The 17,549-nt window shown below is 36.1% G+C and overlaps 1 protein-coding gene across 1 annotated transcript in view; it reads right to left on the bottom strand.

Moving 5' to 3' along the window:
• Positions 1-1,094: 1,094 nt before the first annotated feature.
• Positions 1,095-17,549, bottom strand: part of MON2 (MON2 homolog (S. cerevisiae)) — a gene marked incomplete at its 5' end in the record, with an annotated part of 30,586 nt that continues 14,131 nt past the window's right edge. Inside the window, 6 exons of the mRNA XM_010011780.1 lie at positions 1,095-2,630; positions 4,502-4,584; positions 5,410-5,617; positions 6,147-6,270; positions 7,534-7,594; positions 16,032-16,222. Of these exons, the coding sequence (XP_010010082.1) occupies positions 2,467-2,630; positions 4,502-4,584; positions 5,410-5,617; positions 6,147-6,270; positions 7,534-7,594; positions 16,032-16,222 (831 nt within the window). The remainder of the gene's footprint in view (positions 2,631-4,501; positions 4,585-5,409; positions 5,618-6,146; positions 6,271-7,533; positions 7,595-16,031; positions 16,223-17,549) is intronic.

Genomic DNA, 17,549 nt, shown 5'->3' with positions numbered 1-17,549 from the left:
ACAAAATTAGCCAATGGAAAACCTCTTTTCTAAACTAAATAGTTTTTAGTTCTCAGACTATTCATACAAAATACAAGAAAGCAGTTTGAATATGGTCAACCTTAGTTTGCATGTCCAAAACATGCCTCAAATAACAGGTATTATTAATTTGTAATTAAGAGGAAAGGAAGGAAAATTAGCTTATTGTTAATTAATTTCAAAACTCTTTGAAGATTAATGTCCACAGGTGGTAGTCTGACCTCTAGAGTCGGGGAAGACTTACATACCCCCATTTCAAAATACAGATACTGCTGAAGATTTGCTTCAGTGGACAGAATGCGTCTGTGTTATCACTGAAAAACCCATTAGAAACTAATTAGAAACAAACTCACCCAGGTCTCTACGCCTCTTTCCAGAAATCCTGGTTAAGATAATATATTCTAAACCAAATTAATACCTTTCTTGGCTGTCCTACACTTTGTTTCTTTAATTACCTCATAGACCTTGAATTTCTTCCACTAATTAGGAAAGCGCTTGCCAGGTTTTCATTTTCAGAGCACGGATGATGCTGTTATCTGTATGTGGGACCCAGTTCTGCCGTATACTGGAACTGCTCCTCCGAAGCAGCTACTATTTGACATAAATTCTATTAATGGGAAGGATTTGTTTCTTTAATGTAAACTGTGTTCTCTAAAAACTACACACCCTTGCCAATTAAGTTCCATGCAACTTTGGTCACAGAGAAATGTGGAAGGTCTTGAAGCCTCTTCAATATTGATGGTACTCTGGAACAGAAAGCTTTTAAGAAGGACCATAAACTAAAGCCTTCTGGAAGCAAGCTATTCAAAGCTGGGCTTGTATCACATTATTCACACAGGATATTTTTAACCCTGACCACTTCATGACACCTTCAACTTGAAGCTCCTACAACTTCTACATCTATTCACATGTACTAATGTCCCTTTAGCCAGGAAGGTGTAAAGCAAACAGATATAATACCATTTCTTAGGCATGATAATATCTTTTAATATCTACAAAAGACTAAAGAACAAAAGCCTAAAGAAAAGCTCTGAAATTCTGAAATCCATAGAAAGGCACCTGTCTTCTTTACATTCGGCCTTTGTGCTTTCACATCACAGGTTAAAAATATGTGAATACAGATGAAACATTATTAAAATCATAATTAAATTAGAGTTTAAGTGCTAAGTCACAAACGTTAAAAACAATACTATTAAAAGTGGTTTGCTTCGACTGTGTATTACGTGGAAGTGAAACATATTTACTTAATGACAAATTTTACTGCACTTTTAAATAAGTAACTATCTTCAAAAATACACTTCTCATGGTTTTGTATCAGACACAGTTTATAATTAAAAGATTAGAACAATTTTTTGGGGTTGAAAAGACATTACAAAACAAAGCACTTAAAAATATTGAACAAAATATTACAGCCAAGTATTTCAGAAATTTGGAATCACCTTTCCTGGGTCATGATTCAAAGACTGTGATACTTGCCAAGAAGGTCAAGAGAGGTTGACAAACCTCAAATAAGGTGATTTTTTTTTAAAGCAAGGCTGCAACTCCAAAAATAGTCAGAGTTGAGTAGAACAAATGTCTTGAAACAAATATATTATGAAGTGAGGTATGGCAGTGTTGAAATGCTACAGTGGATTTCTGCATATTCAAACTTACTTCAGGTCAACTATTGTGAAGTTTGAGACCAGCAGACTACTGACTGCTTCCTTTGTCATATGACCCTCTTTTTAGATGTCCGATGGCCACAGAGAAGATACATTCAATTAAGCAAAAGAACTAACAGCATGATCAGATATGAATGAACATATCTGGCAATTTAGAAGGCAAACTGTAAGTAAAAATGCAAGCATACAACTTATTCATAATAAATACATTTTAGAGCATTTAACATTATCAATCTTTTAAAAAGAATTTAAATAATAAATGCAACTATTTTATACAGAACTGTACCATTTATTATACACACAAGTATATCAGTTCCCTTTGTTTACAAAGGCTGGTTACAGATATATGGAATGTTACAGTACTATCTTGCATAAAATTTTAGTACAATTCGTACTTCAAAAAAAGGGTGCAAAACACCAGCCTAATAAATCTGACTGAATTGAAATATTTTTAATTACATCATTAACACATACACAACAAGCTGTACATAAGCCCACTTTTCAATCACCACTTCAAGATACTGTAGCAAGTACATTAGGTTATAAATGATTCCAACTATTCAGTTAAATTTATTAAAGGTTTGCACTGCTACTCACTCTGGAACCTTTGAGATATAGCCTGTATTCATGAATTACTGAGCTCTTGTTAATACAATTAAAAGGCAGTCGGCACTGGTTGCCAAAGTACTGGTCACAAGAGATTTCCTCAGAGAAACTTCACCCGGGAACAAACATTTTTGGATACCTTTTTTTTTTCCTTCAAGAATAAAAAAGTAGTTTTATGGGGTCAAGACTCTCCGTTCTGTACCTTGGATGCTGGTGGATGCATGAAGTCCTTAAAGGGAACGAGTGCCTCCTTCAGAGCAGAGCACACCTCCGAGGAGGAGCAGGTGATACATTCTACTAAGGTCGGGTACAAGGCAATAACTTGTGCCCACGTATTAGCATCAACTGCAAGGAAGACAAGAACAGACTGCATCAGTTACTAGTGTCCAAATCCTTACAACAGATTTTTCCAATACCTGTATAAATAAGGGCACATTCAGCTATCTAAACATAGGTACCTAGTGTTATAGAGATGCTATGACATCTGTAACAGGGCTCTCAGAGATGATGTAGGATATTTACAGGAGAGCTATACTCTTTTTGCAGCAGCAGCTGGAAGCCAGATGGGATGCCCATAAAATGGTGCTACACACCTGTGTTTCTACATATGAGTCATTCACTGTGTTTTCTGGATGAAGAACTGACAAACTGAAGCTAATACTTTCATTAAATCTGTAATACACATACATTTTCTGCCTCTCTTCTCAGCTATTGACAGAAAATTGAATTGGATGCACATTTTACTTTTGGAAACTTGTGAGCAATGAGGCCTTCTATTAATTTCAAGTCATTTCACATTACAAGAGCTATAGCAGGCAGAGGGAGAAACCCTGGACCAAGACACAAAAATATCCATGGTAAAGTTTGTTAGTCCAACAAGTGAAAATAAATATTGTAGCACGTATGCTATTTATTATGTCACTTCCTTCCTTATCTGAACAAACCCCTGATTTCAGACAATGTTAGTAATTTTCTTAAAAGAAATAAAACTATTAAAGGCTAGAAGTGGTACTAAAGTGATTCTCTAATTTGACCAGTGGTTTCCTTCGTAAGAAACTAGGAGGTTTGGCAATCACTGCCATATATGGACCAGGTGAAGAATTTCTCTTATTGCAGGAGGAGGGATGTGGGGAAGAGTCCAGCTGAGTTAGCTATTCTACCCTTCTAAGAGAAAGGCCCACCAAAGTAGGTCTTCAGTTGCCTTCAGGACAAAACCAAAAGGCTTTCTGCATTCTGGCATAGTCCTGCCTTCAGCCTTTTTTCCATCAGCCTTGGAAACCACATGATCATAAATCTGGTTGCTCAGTGACGCTTTAGGTGAGCACTGCCTCTTTCAGGAAACCCACCTGCATGTGTTTTTCTGGAAAGGCTGGTTAGTTTGCTTGTTTGTTTATGGACTGAAAGGCTTTTTCTGTTCCTCACAGTATCAAAAGCAGGGAGGTAGAGGGAAGTGTTATATATGCAATTCTGACAGAATTTCAGAGTCCAACACAGCTGTTTTAACAAAGACACCTGACTAAGTTTTCTGGTGGGAACTCTCTACACACACAGTGGGTACAGCTTACAGAAGAAACAGGATGCATGACTGTAAATGAAACTGAGGTGTTCCATTTAATTCAGCCTTTTAAATATGTCTGACAACCATTTACTTGGACATCAGTGAGCTAAGGCATCTTTCTCAACACAGGGCACAGGAGGCACTACAGCAGAAAGAGATGGAAAGCAAGACCACGAGTTCGAAGTACCTTACTGCCTGCCCATGCTTTTAACTTGTATACCACCCCTTTACTTGCACAGTGCGCTTATACAAAAGTGATCCATAGTGACCTATAAAGGTGTTACAGGAAGAAAAAGGGATCTCTCAAGACTAAGTATATTTAAGAATTCTATTAACATTGTACAGAAGATTTTTTGTTTGTTTTCAGAAGACAGCAAGCTCTGTCTAAGAAAAGACACCATAAATTGAAGCTTTCGATTTTACTAAACACACTTTCGGACCTTCTACTTTTAGGTATATTGGAAAAATTTTGGGTTTGTTTTTTTTTTTCCAGTCTACCTGCCACCTACACATACACAGAATTGTAAAATACTGAATCTTACAGATTACACTTTTCCTTCATATTTGTGCGAAAATTACTACAGGAAATAATTAGTATGTATCTGTGGCAGATATAATGTTATCTTGTTTAGAGCCATGTTGTTTAATGATAACTTACCATTTTCAGGTTGAGTTTTTTTAAGTGAATCTATGAGAGTGCTGACAGCTTTTAAAACAAATATGATTTCTGTTACTTGTTGCCTACAAAGGGAAAAATGCAAACAGTCAATTACTCATTTTTGTCTCAAGAATAAAAGTTTTCTGTGAAACCTACACAACACTAAAAAAAAACAAACCTAAAAAAGCCACGTAATGGAAACAGCTGCAATAAAGTCTACCAAAAACCAGCTATTTAAAGATTAAGGTTATCATTTGTCTTTAACTTTCCCACTACCACTGGTATCAGCTAGGATAGAATAAGTCTGATACTGGAAACTAATACATTCACATCTCGATCTGAAAATACTCATGTACATGATTAACTGTAACATGAAAATAATCAATTAAATAATCCATAATCAAAATCTTCAAAAGTTGAGTGAAATTTCAGGAAGTTCCATTTTAAAGAATTTCATGGTACTTCCATCAATTTTTCTATTTCAAGAATAGTTACTTGAGCAATGATTCACAATGTTGCTGTTCTGATATATTATCTCATTATTGTGGAGACTCCACCTTCTCAATTTAGAAACTATACATAGCTCTATTGGGAATTAAGGAAAATTAGATTTCAGAAGTATTATGTTACAGATATCAGAAACATTGTTTCAGTAATTGAAAGTGTTAGTTACTAAGTCACATTCTTCTTGTCTATGTAACAGAACTGAATATGACCATTATTACTTAAAGCTTTTTCAACAAAAAATTTCTTTGAAAGTATCTTTGCCAGAAACATTTCCCTGCCTTTAAACTTAACCACCCACCCCACACACAATATCTTTTTCAATGATTGAGTGATATTCTGAACGCAACCTTCTTCTCAAAGTACTGGTAATACCTTTCATTTCCCAAAGACAGTGCACATACCGTGGAAGAGGACATTTGCCACTCAATCTCTCATCTTCTATGTAGCGATGCAATACATCCTGTGACCTTTTCAAGAGCACAGAGAGTGCCATTCTAGAGATGTAGCCTTCCTGAGGAGTTGTGACTTTATTACTGAATGAAAACTGGAGCAGTGTTTCAAAACACACCTTGGAAAACTCCTCTCTCATTCGAATATCTATTTCGGCTTCTGTAAGAGTAAAATGCCATATTTAATTGTGCAGTGTGCATGCCAGTACACTAAATGTTGCATTTCAATTGGTTTATTATATTTTGCAAAAAGGTTACCACTCCTCTAGTATTAAACAAGATCAAGAGTGATAAGAACAAACACTGAGAATACATTATAAGAATATATTACTGTGACACTGCAATTACAATAGTTACAAAAATAAAAGATAAAATATGCAACACGTTCAGGAATGTCACCTACTTGACACTGCTACAATAATGAAATGTATGAACTCAGTTTTAAAAAACCTCAGCAGCGCCAGTTCTACATCATAATATCTGGTACTGTACAATCAAAAAAACCCCAAACCTGCAAGGAATGGTCAGCAGCTTCCATGAAATACAGTTTATAAAAACAAGCTGGATATCAGACAGTCTATACTGAATGCATGCCATGGAACTTCAAGTCTTTATCAGAGTACTCTTAACGTTTTTGTTACTTTCTAGTAGATTTAAATGCTGTATCTTTTGTCATTCAAGTACCATACCTGTAAAGGAGGATGACTGAGAATGTATCGAGCCTTTATTGAGCATAGTCATTATCTGACCAACAAATTCCTTAGGAATAAAATTAGCATATGGCAATATCTCTGTGCTGATAAGCTGCACCACCTAAAAATAAATTACATATATTTACATTGGTTTTCTGAATATTAAAGTTGTAATTCTAGAATGAAGATTACAGAAACATTAAACAAGAGACATGCCTAATGAAACCTCATAACACCTTCCAATACTAGCTTTTAAAATTTGCAGAGGTCTCCAAAAACTGTGGTCTTGCATGTAACATTAAACTTGATATAATAAACCTTCTCCCACCACCACTTTGCTCAGAATTTCTGAAGCAGTTTTAATTTAGATTTCCACTGACATTTGAAGTATATTCCTCAAAAAGAATTTATGGTTTTGAAAAGAGAATATCTAACACTGGGACTCTCCCTTTCCCTCCACTCAATATCCTCACTATGACATTAACACATATATCACATGCTTACAATGTGACATCTGCAAAGCAGAACAAGTGAGTTAATTAGCTTAAGGCAATGTATATTAACTGAAATGCTTTCTATCCTTGTCTTGATGCTCCCATTCAGGAACAAAGTGGGCTTACATCTCCATAAATTAATGCATTAGTCCTCAGAGTTCTGCTCACTGCAGGCAGAACCGCTCCTGCTTTTCATCCAGAAATCTTTGTGTCCCAGCTGTCACTCTGGAGAGATGACAGGTGATCAAATCCACACATACTGCCATGTTTTCTCTACAACTCCCTTCCCTTTGTACCCCTAATCTCTGGTCTGCTACATTTCTGTCCTGGAATGAAGGGACCAGTCCCTCTTCATTCAAATATCATCTTAATTTTCTTTCGCCAAACATGATCTCTTTCACAATTATAGTGGTCATCATACTGCACAAACAGGACACCACTTCTTCATTTCTGCACAAGCTCCTCAGTATTGAGAGCACATCTGGAGGGCAACAATGTCATTGCTGACTGAATGTCCCCTCAACACAGAAAGCACTCTGAGCTTCCTCCATAGTTTACCATTACCTGTGTAATTGCTTGGCAATAACATAGTAAGAATGAGGTAATGGGCTGGAGGCAGAAACACATTCTGGTTTAGCCATTTTATGCCATTTTGAACTTGAGTGGACAAGAAGTAGTTTTTGGCATGCTGCTTCCTACTCTTTGCATAACCCTGGAGCAGCTGAATTCTGAGCCTATGAATTTCCTGTGTTATTTTCAAAAAGGAAAACAGTATCACAGAAAAAATAATGAATGGGTAATTTCTAAAACAATTATTTCAGAATCAAATGCAATCTGTGAATGTCACTATCTCATTATGTCTGACAGTATGTTTGTTATAGTTTCCTTACCTCAACATCAATACTCTCATTCTTCTGAAATTCTTGAATTGAGAGATTATCAGGAGGTGTACTAAAAATAAACATACTATGTTATACTTTTAAATTCACAACATGTATAAGGAGGTAAGTATGGGAAAATGCATTACATTTTAAAATTACTGTATTCATCAAATTGGTACTACTATATGGTAATGATTAGCATTTGCAGAGTAACATCTTATGAATAATGATGATAAAAAAGATTCAAAGGAAAAAGTAGTAAAATACTGAAATTAAATAGTTACAAATGATGGATCTGATTAAGGACTTGCATCACCAACACCACTTGTCATATGCATCTCTAAGTAATCTCTCTTGTATGTGCAAAAGTCACAATATCTGTTTAGATGAGTCTGTGAAGGGGACCACAGTTTTTACATTTTACTGTTCTCTCAGTATGCAAGACAGAAGAGTTTTGATTTTCAGCAGTACATCTGTAAAAATCTTAATTTTTGTTTTATATTTTCTTTTGCATTCATGATATATGCTTTTCATTAAAGGGACGTTTCTTTGTCTTTTTCCTTGATAACTAAAATAATATATTTGTTCTCATTCTTAATGAATCTTATGAAGAGACAAACCCATTTTACAAACAACAGTTTTGCAGAAATTCAGAACTTTCTGCAGTTCTTCCATTGTCATAAAAAGCCATTTACTGATGAAATGTTCCAGAAGTGATTCAACCATGAAAACTACTCAATACTTTACAAGAGCCTACCCTACCTCCTTGTAAATTTGAAAATCTTCTATCATTTGATCGGAAATTTTCTGCCAATCATCAGTCATGCATTTTTCTCTGGTGAAGTCTTTACTTGTACTTACTGGACCACCCATTCAGTGAACTCAAATTCACTTCCTTTGCTGGATTCCTTCTGCTGAGTTACTGGGCCAACCTCCTCAGCAGGACAGAAAGAGTAAAGGCCTCTTTTTTTGATTGCTTAGACAGCAATCAACAATTTCAGCTGATACGCCTACATCAGTGTTTTTAGTTTTGGATCAGACATGGGCTTTTCAAGGTAAACTTTTAGACATCCCCATCTGTAAACCTTGGTTCATGTCTGAGTGCATAGAACTGGATTCATTTTTGATGAAACTAAACCAGAAAATGTACTCCGAGCTCTCTTAGATGCTTGCAGGACAGAAAGCCAGACTAGAGCTACTCTGAAATCAAACACCTAAAAACAACCTGAAGTGAGCACTCTGCAGGTGAAGGGCCCTCATCATGAACTGTTTTGCTTTATGGATCTGCTTCTACTGCACTTCGAGCAGAAAGAAGAAAGAAGTATCAAAGAAGATACCTCACAAAACAGATAAACTCTGAAATACCTCTCTGAGAGTCCCATAATCATAGGATTGCCTGCTAAAATCTACACAGATTCAACATACAGTTAGTGAAATTATTAGAAGAAAAATCAATTATAAGCCAATGACAACTGGTGGTAAAAAACGTGTCTGAGCTACATAAATTGGGAGGCTGAAGGAGCATATCATGAAAATATGACTGTGTAGTCACCTTGCACTCTTCCCTAGGTATCCCACTAATCCAACAGATTCAGCAGATAGGTCTAGATATGTGTCTGTTCTGACCTAGTTTGCTGTTATCATTTTTCTCAGAGCAGAAGTTCGAATCCTCATACCTATGCCTCTCTAAAATTGAAAGACAGTTGCAAAACTCACCGGATTGTGGGTTCAGTTTCTCCATAGTGTCTGATTTGCACTGACGGTAACATGTTACTACAGCTAATGCAATAACCAGTAACATTAACAACAAAAATCAGACAGAAGGCACTATAAAGAGTCAATATAATTTCATATATTAAATTCTCTCCTTTTCACATTCTTTCTGTCTTTTTAAAATAACTATGTAACATCTTCAAGCTTGGTTCAAGCTTGATCAGTTTGGTAATCTGACCACTTGAAAGGAATGGTTAAGAAATACTGGAATTAAGATTAGTGGTACTTCAACTTGCTGCTACTGTGTATGCTTTTCTGTTATCACGCATCTTAAAATAGATGATGGTGTGTTTGCTGGTTTTTTTAATCCAGAGAAACCGTCTGATTAAGTGCACGGGATGGTCACTACTGAGAAGGAAGGAAAATGATAAGAGTCAATCTGCCATAACATTTTCTGCATAATTTATGGCAGAATAGGCAGATGCAAGGAAACGGAGCTCTGGACTGAACAACGAACCAAGCTGTTCCGTAAGCAGCAGAACCCATTCAGTATTGTAGCGACAAGCAGACTGGCATCCTTTCCCTTATTCCAAAACTCCCTCCCCAGCCCCCAGCTTTTCCTCTGCCCCATGTTATATTGTCATCCCCCCCTGAGGAAACAACAGACATGCGGTGGGTAATTGAGAACTAAGCACGTGCTCACTGGCAAGGCAGCTGCCAAATATATGACTGTGGACCTGTGCCAGCCATGCCCTCATAAGGGCACTCATCTGGGCCTATCTTCTCCATCCCACTGCCAACTGTAATGAAAGGTTTAAAAATCTTTGGAGGCTTCTAAATCTCATTCAAAACTGGTTAGTTTAGCTAACAGTTTTGTTTGATTTGTTTTTCCCATTGTTCCTATGTGTTGCTGACCAAGTCAAATAGGATTTTTCCAAGATAGGCTTTTTCCCCCCCATCTTCTGGGTGCTTAGCATTAGACACCTGAAGTTCGTTCTGCACACCTACAGTTGATTTTCAGTTTTGACTATTATGACAGTATGTATCAATGTTCCTGCTTTTATCTCCCTTCCTCAAAGAGACTTTATGTAGGTAACTTCACAACTGTCACTCAAGTGTTATATGTATGACTAGAAAAACCCAGGGAAGAAAATATGAAATACTGTATTTATTATTGGTTTGTGTGTTAGGCAATGAGGAGTTTGGAGTTACTTGTTGAAAACAAAGAGCAAAATATGAAGTAGCTGTTCAGTCAATACCTCTTGTAACACATAAAGAAGTTATCTATGCAAAATTTTTAGCAAACTATTATGATACAAACAAAGGCAGGTCACACTGAAATACACGGGAAGCTTTCATTCTGACACTTCCTAATTTACAACTGACTGTCTTTTTGAGCTGAGATTTACTTTAAAGAGGTGTTAAGACCTTTCTGTCCAGTCATCCATATCTGATCTGCCACATATGCTACAGATCATGCTACATACTTGTTGATGCAGCAAATTACTCCCAAGTAAATAATTTTTTAAGGTGTCTATATGAAATACCTACTTAGAGACCAAAAGTTTTGCTGGTCAGATGCCATACAGCCACACTGTACCAGAAGGGTCAAGAGCTGGGGAAGATACGAAGCAGAATGATGCAGCGTGTTGCTATGTGCAGGCTTTCCTAGGTACAGGGCTCCCTGCCGCTGCCCAGTGTCTATGGAGGGCTTTAGAGCCTAACAACAAAGAGCTTAACAGGCACCCAAAGCCCTGCTGTGCACAGCAGCACTCTGCTCTGAAGCATCTTTTTGGAGAGTATTGATTTAATTCCCTCATGTGAGCACAGATTTCTGCTCTAGTAAATTATATATACACACATATTTGTTGAATTTTATTTTATATAATGGCTTGACATGCTTCCATAAAAGCCTCTGGGAAAGAAGAATGATATGAAATAATAAACAGACCAGCCTCTTACTAGAAGACAATTTTATGTAAATTAAGTTACGTGAAATATATTAATTTTTAAATGTCATTTTGATTTATAATAAAAATTGAAATTATTGAGCCTGCTTGGCTGAAGCTTGCTTTAAGAAAGAAAAAAAAAAAAAAAGGCTGAAACTTATTGCTTGGAAGTTGTTAACGCTCTACAACAGTAACATTTTCATTACATGGGTTCTCTTTACTACGTTTGAATTTTTTTGATGCACAAAGCTACAGAGACCATTTCTGCTGTGCTTTGTGCTTTTTAAACATCAATGGGCACCTCCTCTCATTCAGCCCCACAGCTGGCTTGAAATCCTATTCCTGCCCAAAAGACAGAGGCAAGACCATGCAGAGGAGGTTCACTATTTCAACCACAAGAGATTCACAGAGTTCTAACCACAGCAACCTCTTGCCTAACCAGTGCCAACCCAGTTTTGCTGGTGGAAGCAATATTAGGCTATCTACACATGTAATTTTTAGGCCCACAGTGATTAGAATGATGAGTTAGACTAGAAAAATGTTTAAAATGTTGATAAAAAATTTAGAACATCAGTGAAATAGTTTTATCTTTCTACTTCTTTCTCAGCCAGATAGAGACTTGGAGAATGTGCATACAAAAATGAGACAATATGCGCTGGGGTATTTTAATGAACAAAGCTAAAGGGAAAAACTAGCCAAATCTATTATGCAGTGTTGCTCGGAGGACTGACTGCCATCAGACATGAGAAAGTTTTACAGAGATGCAGATGTTTCATTTAGAAACATCCCAGCAGTGCTAAGTCAGCTTTGAAGAATAAAGGTTTGAAAAGCAGATACAAAAGGAAGATATTTACCCAGCTTTGCATGAAGCCTGGGCAGATAATAGCATGAAACACGTGGAATATTAAATGAGAAGTGTGGAGTATGAAAAGGTACATAGGAGTGAAGGAGAAAAAGTAACTTTCTTTGTGACAAAACATTTCAGTTTCCTTGAAGCAGAGAGCTTAGGAAAAATTACAGAATGACAGCATAAGCAAGTAAATTTTCAGTTCTAACTGCACTCAGGTGTAACTGAATTGTATTCTTGTCACACGGGGTGACATGTTCAATAAGGGTAAAGTTCCAGATAATGCAGTAATGCTGTTATTCTGTCTCTCTGATAGCCTCTTGCGGTGTCTCTGAATCGTGTGTTCCAAATTCTTCGCACTACAGAACTGTTTCAATCCATGCTGACCTTCAGCAGAGCACCCAGACTGGTATACTTCTGCACCTGACTCAATAAACCCCTGGTCCTGCAAGGCCTACCTGCAAGTTTGGAAGCCACCAGGGATGACGGACTCACGGTCACAGTAAGCCACAGCTATGGCCAGCACGGTCACTAAAAATAACTCAAGTTTACAAGTCCCTAATCTAACTAAGAGCACAGGGGGCTCTCATCTTCTCATCTGTGGCTTGGTGATTTGATTTTGGTGATACAGATGAAAAACTAAGTACCATCAAAAGCTTGAAAATCCACAACTCATCGTCAACACAAATAAATCAGGGAACACAACAAAACCCCCACTTTTTATGTCACCTAGTTGGCCTAAACCAAAGGACCAACATGGACAGTTAGAAAGTACATTCCCACTGCCTTCTCCTATAATTTGAAAGTTGACATGCACCTCAACTCAGCAATATATTTTAGCTGTTACTTTCAAAACAGTGAACAGATTCTCCCATATTACTCTGGAATAGACACCACTGTGATTAACGTATTTTCTATTAGAACAAAAAAAAAAAAAAAAAAAAAGAAAATTCTGAATTCAGTTTACTCAGAAATAGAACAACTACCAGTGTAAGAGTCTGACGACAGCAATTACAACCCACTAAAAGACACAATTTAGCAAATTTTAACACAAAAGGCAGAGGTTGTCCTATTTGCCAAGGCTAGTTTCACAGCATCTTGCATATTAGTGCAGAATGACTTAACCAAAGGAAATCAGATGAGAATTACCTCAACATGGGGAACTTCCACAGCTATCTCTAGAGCCTTCCTTGCATCACAGAGACACACATGCTTCAGGAGCATTGTGGGGAGAAGGAGGATGAAGACAAGGAGAAATGACTGCTATTACTAATTGTCCTGACTACTGGCATGAGGCAGACGTATGCCCTTCTTAGCTCTAACTTTTTTTAGGCCACAAAGCTCAGGCTGATAGAGGGAACAGAAAGGCTGCCTATCCTAAAGCTACTAAGGGACAGCGCCCTAACTGTATGTAGGAGAACCATGCACTTGAGAAGACTGATATTTAGAAAAAGATGGACATTTGGGGGTGCAAAAAACCCCAACCAAACCCAAACCATACATTCACTAGCCATACAACATACAACCATATAAGAAAAATAGTCTACTCATAACAAGCCAGGAAAGAGTAATGATAGTGGCCATTAATTCTAGTAACAGGCCAAATCATCCTGCTGTAGCCATATGGTTCTAGAAACCACCAACCTATTTAAATTTTAATATTTTAAATTCTTTTGAACCTTAAAGCTTCTAAGGGAGAGAACACGAAAGTTTCATATAAATTTTCTGAGAACATCTTGAATTCTGATGAAAATACTGATTCCTAAAAACACATTTTGCATGTAAAATTATAGAATACGCTCTGGTCTCTAAAGAGGCAAAACCAGACTTAAGTGTAGACAGACAAGTTTTAGGGCATCATAAATATTCACAGGAGTACTATTTTTCCTTCACCTCCAGAAAACATTTGCTCATGTATGACAGCTGGCAAAAGCTATTAGAATTAATGGCAACAGTTATTGTTTCTAGAAAGCAACAAGTTAAGATGAAATTTCTATGGTTGGAAAAACTTTCAAGAAAACTGTAAATCACTCACTGTAAATTAAGAAAAATAGGCAACATATTTGGCCAAAAAGGTCATGCAGATGACAGTGAATTATCCTGAATTACATTGAAGACCTGTGAAAATCTTACTTCTCTGGATTTATAAGTGATTAATACCCAAAAACTGTAGCAGTGCCAGTCTGGGTCAGCTAATAACATGCAAAATGGATATGTTTCATCTATTTTGCAGATATTTGAGAATAATATTAGTACGCATTCCCCAAGTAACTTCTACATGAACATACCTTCTTCTACAATAACCTGAAAAACCTTTGCTTTAATTTTCTAAACCCAACAATGATAGTGATTATAGGGTGTTAATTGATCTGAACTGCCTGTCTCAGAATGGCAGAAGGACTCCTAATCGCAGCTGAAAACAAAACCAAACAAGATCCTGCAAAGATTATTTTAAATGGAAGAAATAGTGAAGCACCAAACAAAAGTTTGGATGATTAAAGTGTCTTTTAAGTAGTCTTGATGAGCTTTTTTGTTTAAAATTCCTCCTATTTAATAATACTTCTTTGAAGTAAATGCAAAAAAAAGAGAAAAGTTTTTCATTCGGTTGTCATGTAACCCCACTGATAAAATTCCAAAGTCATTCATTATTACAAACACTTTCACTAACAGGTGTGTCTCTAAAATTAAGTTTCTTTGGTATTTATTTTTTGTCTGTTTTGGGCAAGCTGCTGTTTACTTATCGTTAGTAAATACAGCTGTGTTTGGTTGCAGACTTTTGTGTTTTTGAAAGCTATACTCACATAAATACACTGCTTATTAGTGGTAGGTACAGAACCCTACTGTTTTCTATTAAAGATTAATTTGTTACTGAAATCAGCATACATACAGAAAATCAGAGAATTAACTTCTTCATATACTACATTGTCCTTCAATATGAGACAGCACTAGATATACTTAAACTACTCCTAAAAGATCCTTACCCACAGATGTTCACAGAAGATGGAAATTCCATAGCGCTCCTAAGCAATCTTCTACAATACCTGACTTTCCATACAGTAAAAGATTTCCTTCATGTCTAACCTAGATAATTCTTTACTGTACTGAAATCCATTTTTACCCATTCTCAAGGGACAATAAAAATTCTTCTCTGGAGTGATCTTTTACCATCTTGTGAAGACTTATCATGCCTTCATAATGATACATTCTTTTGGTTGAACAAACTAATACATCAAATTGTCTAAGTCTCTGACTGTTATTATTTTTCACTTCTGGACTTTCTCAACCTGACAACATCTACAGTGTTCCATTCCTGGGAGATTACGCATGTACTTACACATCTGCCTGTCTGTCTGGTTATGAATCTGACTATGTAGCTACACTTTTCACAAAGTATTATAAATAAAGCTTGGTTAATTATTAAGGTGCAGTCAAATTATCCTGAGTAGAAACAAATGCAAAGTAACGATGGGCTTCTAAGTGAACAGCAATGTAAAAAGTAATTTCAAAATTCACAGTAAGAAGAATATTTCAAGATGGAGCTTAAGAGAAATATTCGTAGTTTCTAGTGTTCACCTTAAATAAAAAAATTAAAATATTGTTGCAATCTTGTTCAAAATGAATAAAGGAACAAACTGACTGCACATCAGTAACTTTTCATCAAATCTATAGTAACTTCCTTGAGAGTCTATATAGAATTCCTTGGCCTGGTCAGAAAGGCTATAGCTTGTATTCAGAGGTTAATTGAGCTCTTGCTCTGAAATTTCACCTTTTGAATGAAGCTTTTCCTACTACTTTCTAAAAGTGTACTTTTTTGAAGTAGACAGACTAGTTACTCTTTTTCCTTCCTTTATTTAATCAATTTTCAAATATCAAATATCTCTAAAGATAGGGCTATTTTTTTTCTAAACTCTACCGACACATTTATTGAACAAGTAACTTAAAGTAACTTAAGAGATATCTTCCAGGAGAAAAAAATAAAGAAGGAAAATTGTGTTTACCTTTTCGAGAATAAAAAGTCTTCAAATGTATTTGCTAGCTCTGGCCACATACTGTCAAATTTTCCAGAAGACGCATGCTGCCTTGCAACAGGTAGTCCAATAGAGAGAACTTTGAGCAGAGAGGAAACAGCTAGCTTCCATGTGCTTTCAGAAGGACAGGAATATTTCAGACTAAGAGGTATTCTTAGTGTCTGCAAAATGAAAGTTAAAACAAAATTCAGAGTTGCTCAGACAAATCTAAGAATATGGCAGGTTTCTGCAGAAGATCTTGGCAGACACTGTCAGAGATGACAGTACACATCCCTGTCTTCTCTGCCGGTATATGAGATGTTCTTTTTTAAATATAATTATAAACATGATTTACCATATACTGTCTTGCTAAAGTACAGTTCTGCTGCCAACTACGATGTTAGAAGTCAGAGTTGATTCATTACCAATTACACAGTGAAATTACATGCTAATTTTATTTTTCTGTATTGCCATCCACCATTTCTGCTAAGCCTGACAAATGGGCTTTCCTAGCATCTAGCAGATTGCAGGCAGTTTGTTACCATGAGTGTATTCTGAAGAGTTTAGTCGCATTCCTAGAAAGCTATCCCAATTGCTTCCACAATAAAGAAAAAAAAGCCTCATTTAAATTTAAGCTTTTACATATTAGTAAAAGTTGAACTGTATACATAACCACTGCAAGACACCTGGTGATTGCTGACTGTTAAACTGCATGAAGTGTAAAGGCAAAAAGAGTTAGTGAAGATAAAGGCTGCAATACAACTCAGTTGTATAGTGAATGAAAACACTTTTATCTTTCAGACAGAAAACCAGACTCAATATCTATAAAAGAAAGTAATTAGTGAGTTTAAAAACATTAAGTCTATGTATTATTTATGCTATATATATTCCTTTTAGCATTGTTAGTCAAACTAACTAGAATCTAATATCAAGTTATTTCAGAAAACGATTTATTTAATTTACATTTCAAATACATAGTGACTAAATACATATGTGCCCCCAAATGCTCTTAGTGAAGTCGCTGATTTGAGGAAAGCAAAGAGAGGAAAGCAAACTGTAATTAAATCTCTATTGCCAAAAATAATGAGAGCTAGGATCTAACCGTGGAGATAAACAGAGTATTTTCTTCTGCTGCTATTTTTCATAGGGGTCAAATCTAATTCCAGTATAAACATGGGCTTTAGAGACATGAAAAATAATTTAAAAAACATTTTAATCTACTGCAAGAGATCACATTATTATCAACTGCGAGCATTAAAAGAAAAGCAGTGTTTCTATCAGTTTCACCTACCCCATTAAAACAGAAGTGGAAAACATCTGCATTAACTTTAAAATATTTAGTTCATAACAGATTCCAAATAATACCACAAAACTATTTTAGACACATTCAGCTTTCTGGATTTCTATAGAGGAGCAACCTGATGTCAGCCAAGTCATTACAAAGAAACCTAGGTCACATTTTTTTCCAGACATTTACTACTACTTCTATTATTTACCAAGGTTTCTGTT

Source organism: Nestor notabilis, unplaced genomic scaffold (assembly GCF_000696875.1).
Source record: "Nestor notabilis isolate BGI_N333 unplaced genomic scaffold, ASM69687v1 scaffold25213, whole genome shotgun sequence".
NCBI classification, from domain to species: domain Eukaryota; kingdom Metazoa; phylum Chordata; class Aves; order Psittaciformes; family Psittacidae; genus Nestor; species Nestor notabilis.
The sequence above is the reverse complement of the archived record's forward strand: the minus strand, read 5'-3'. Positions and strand labels throughout refer to the sequence as shown.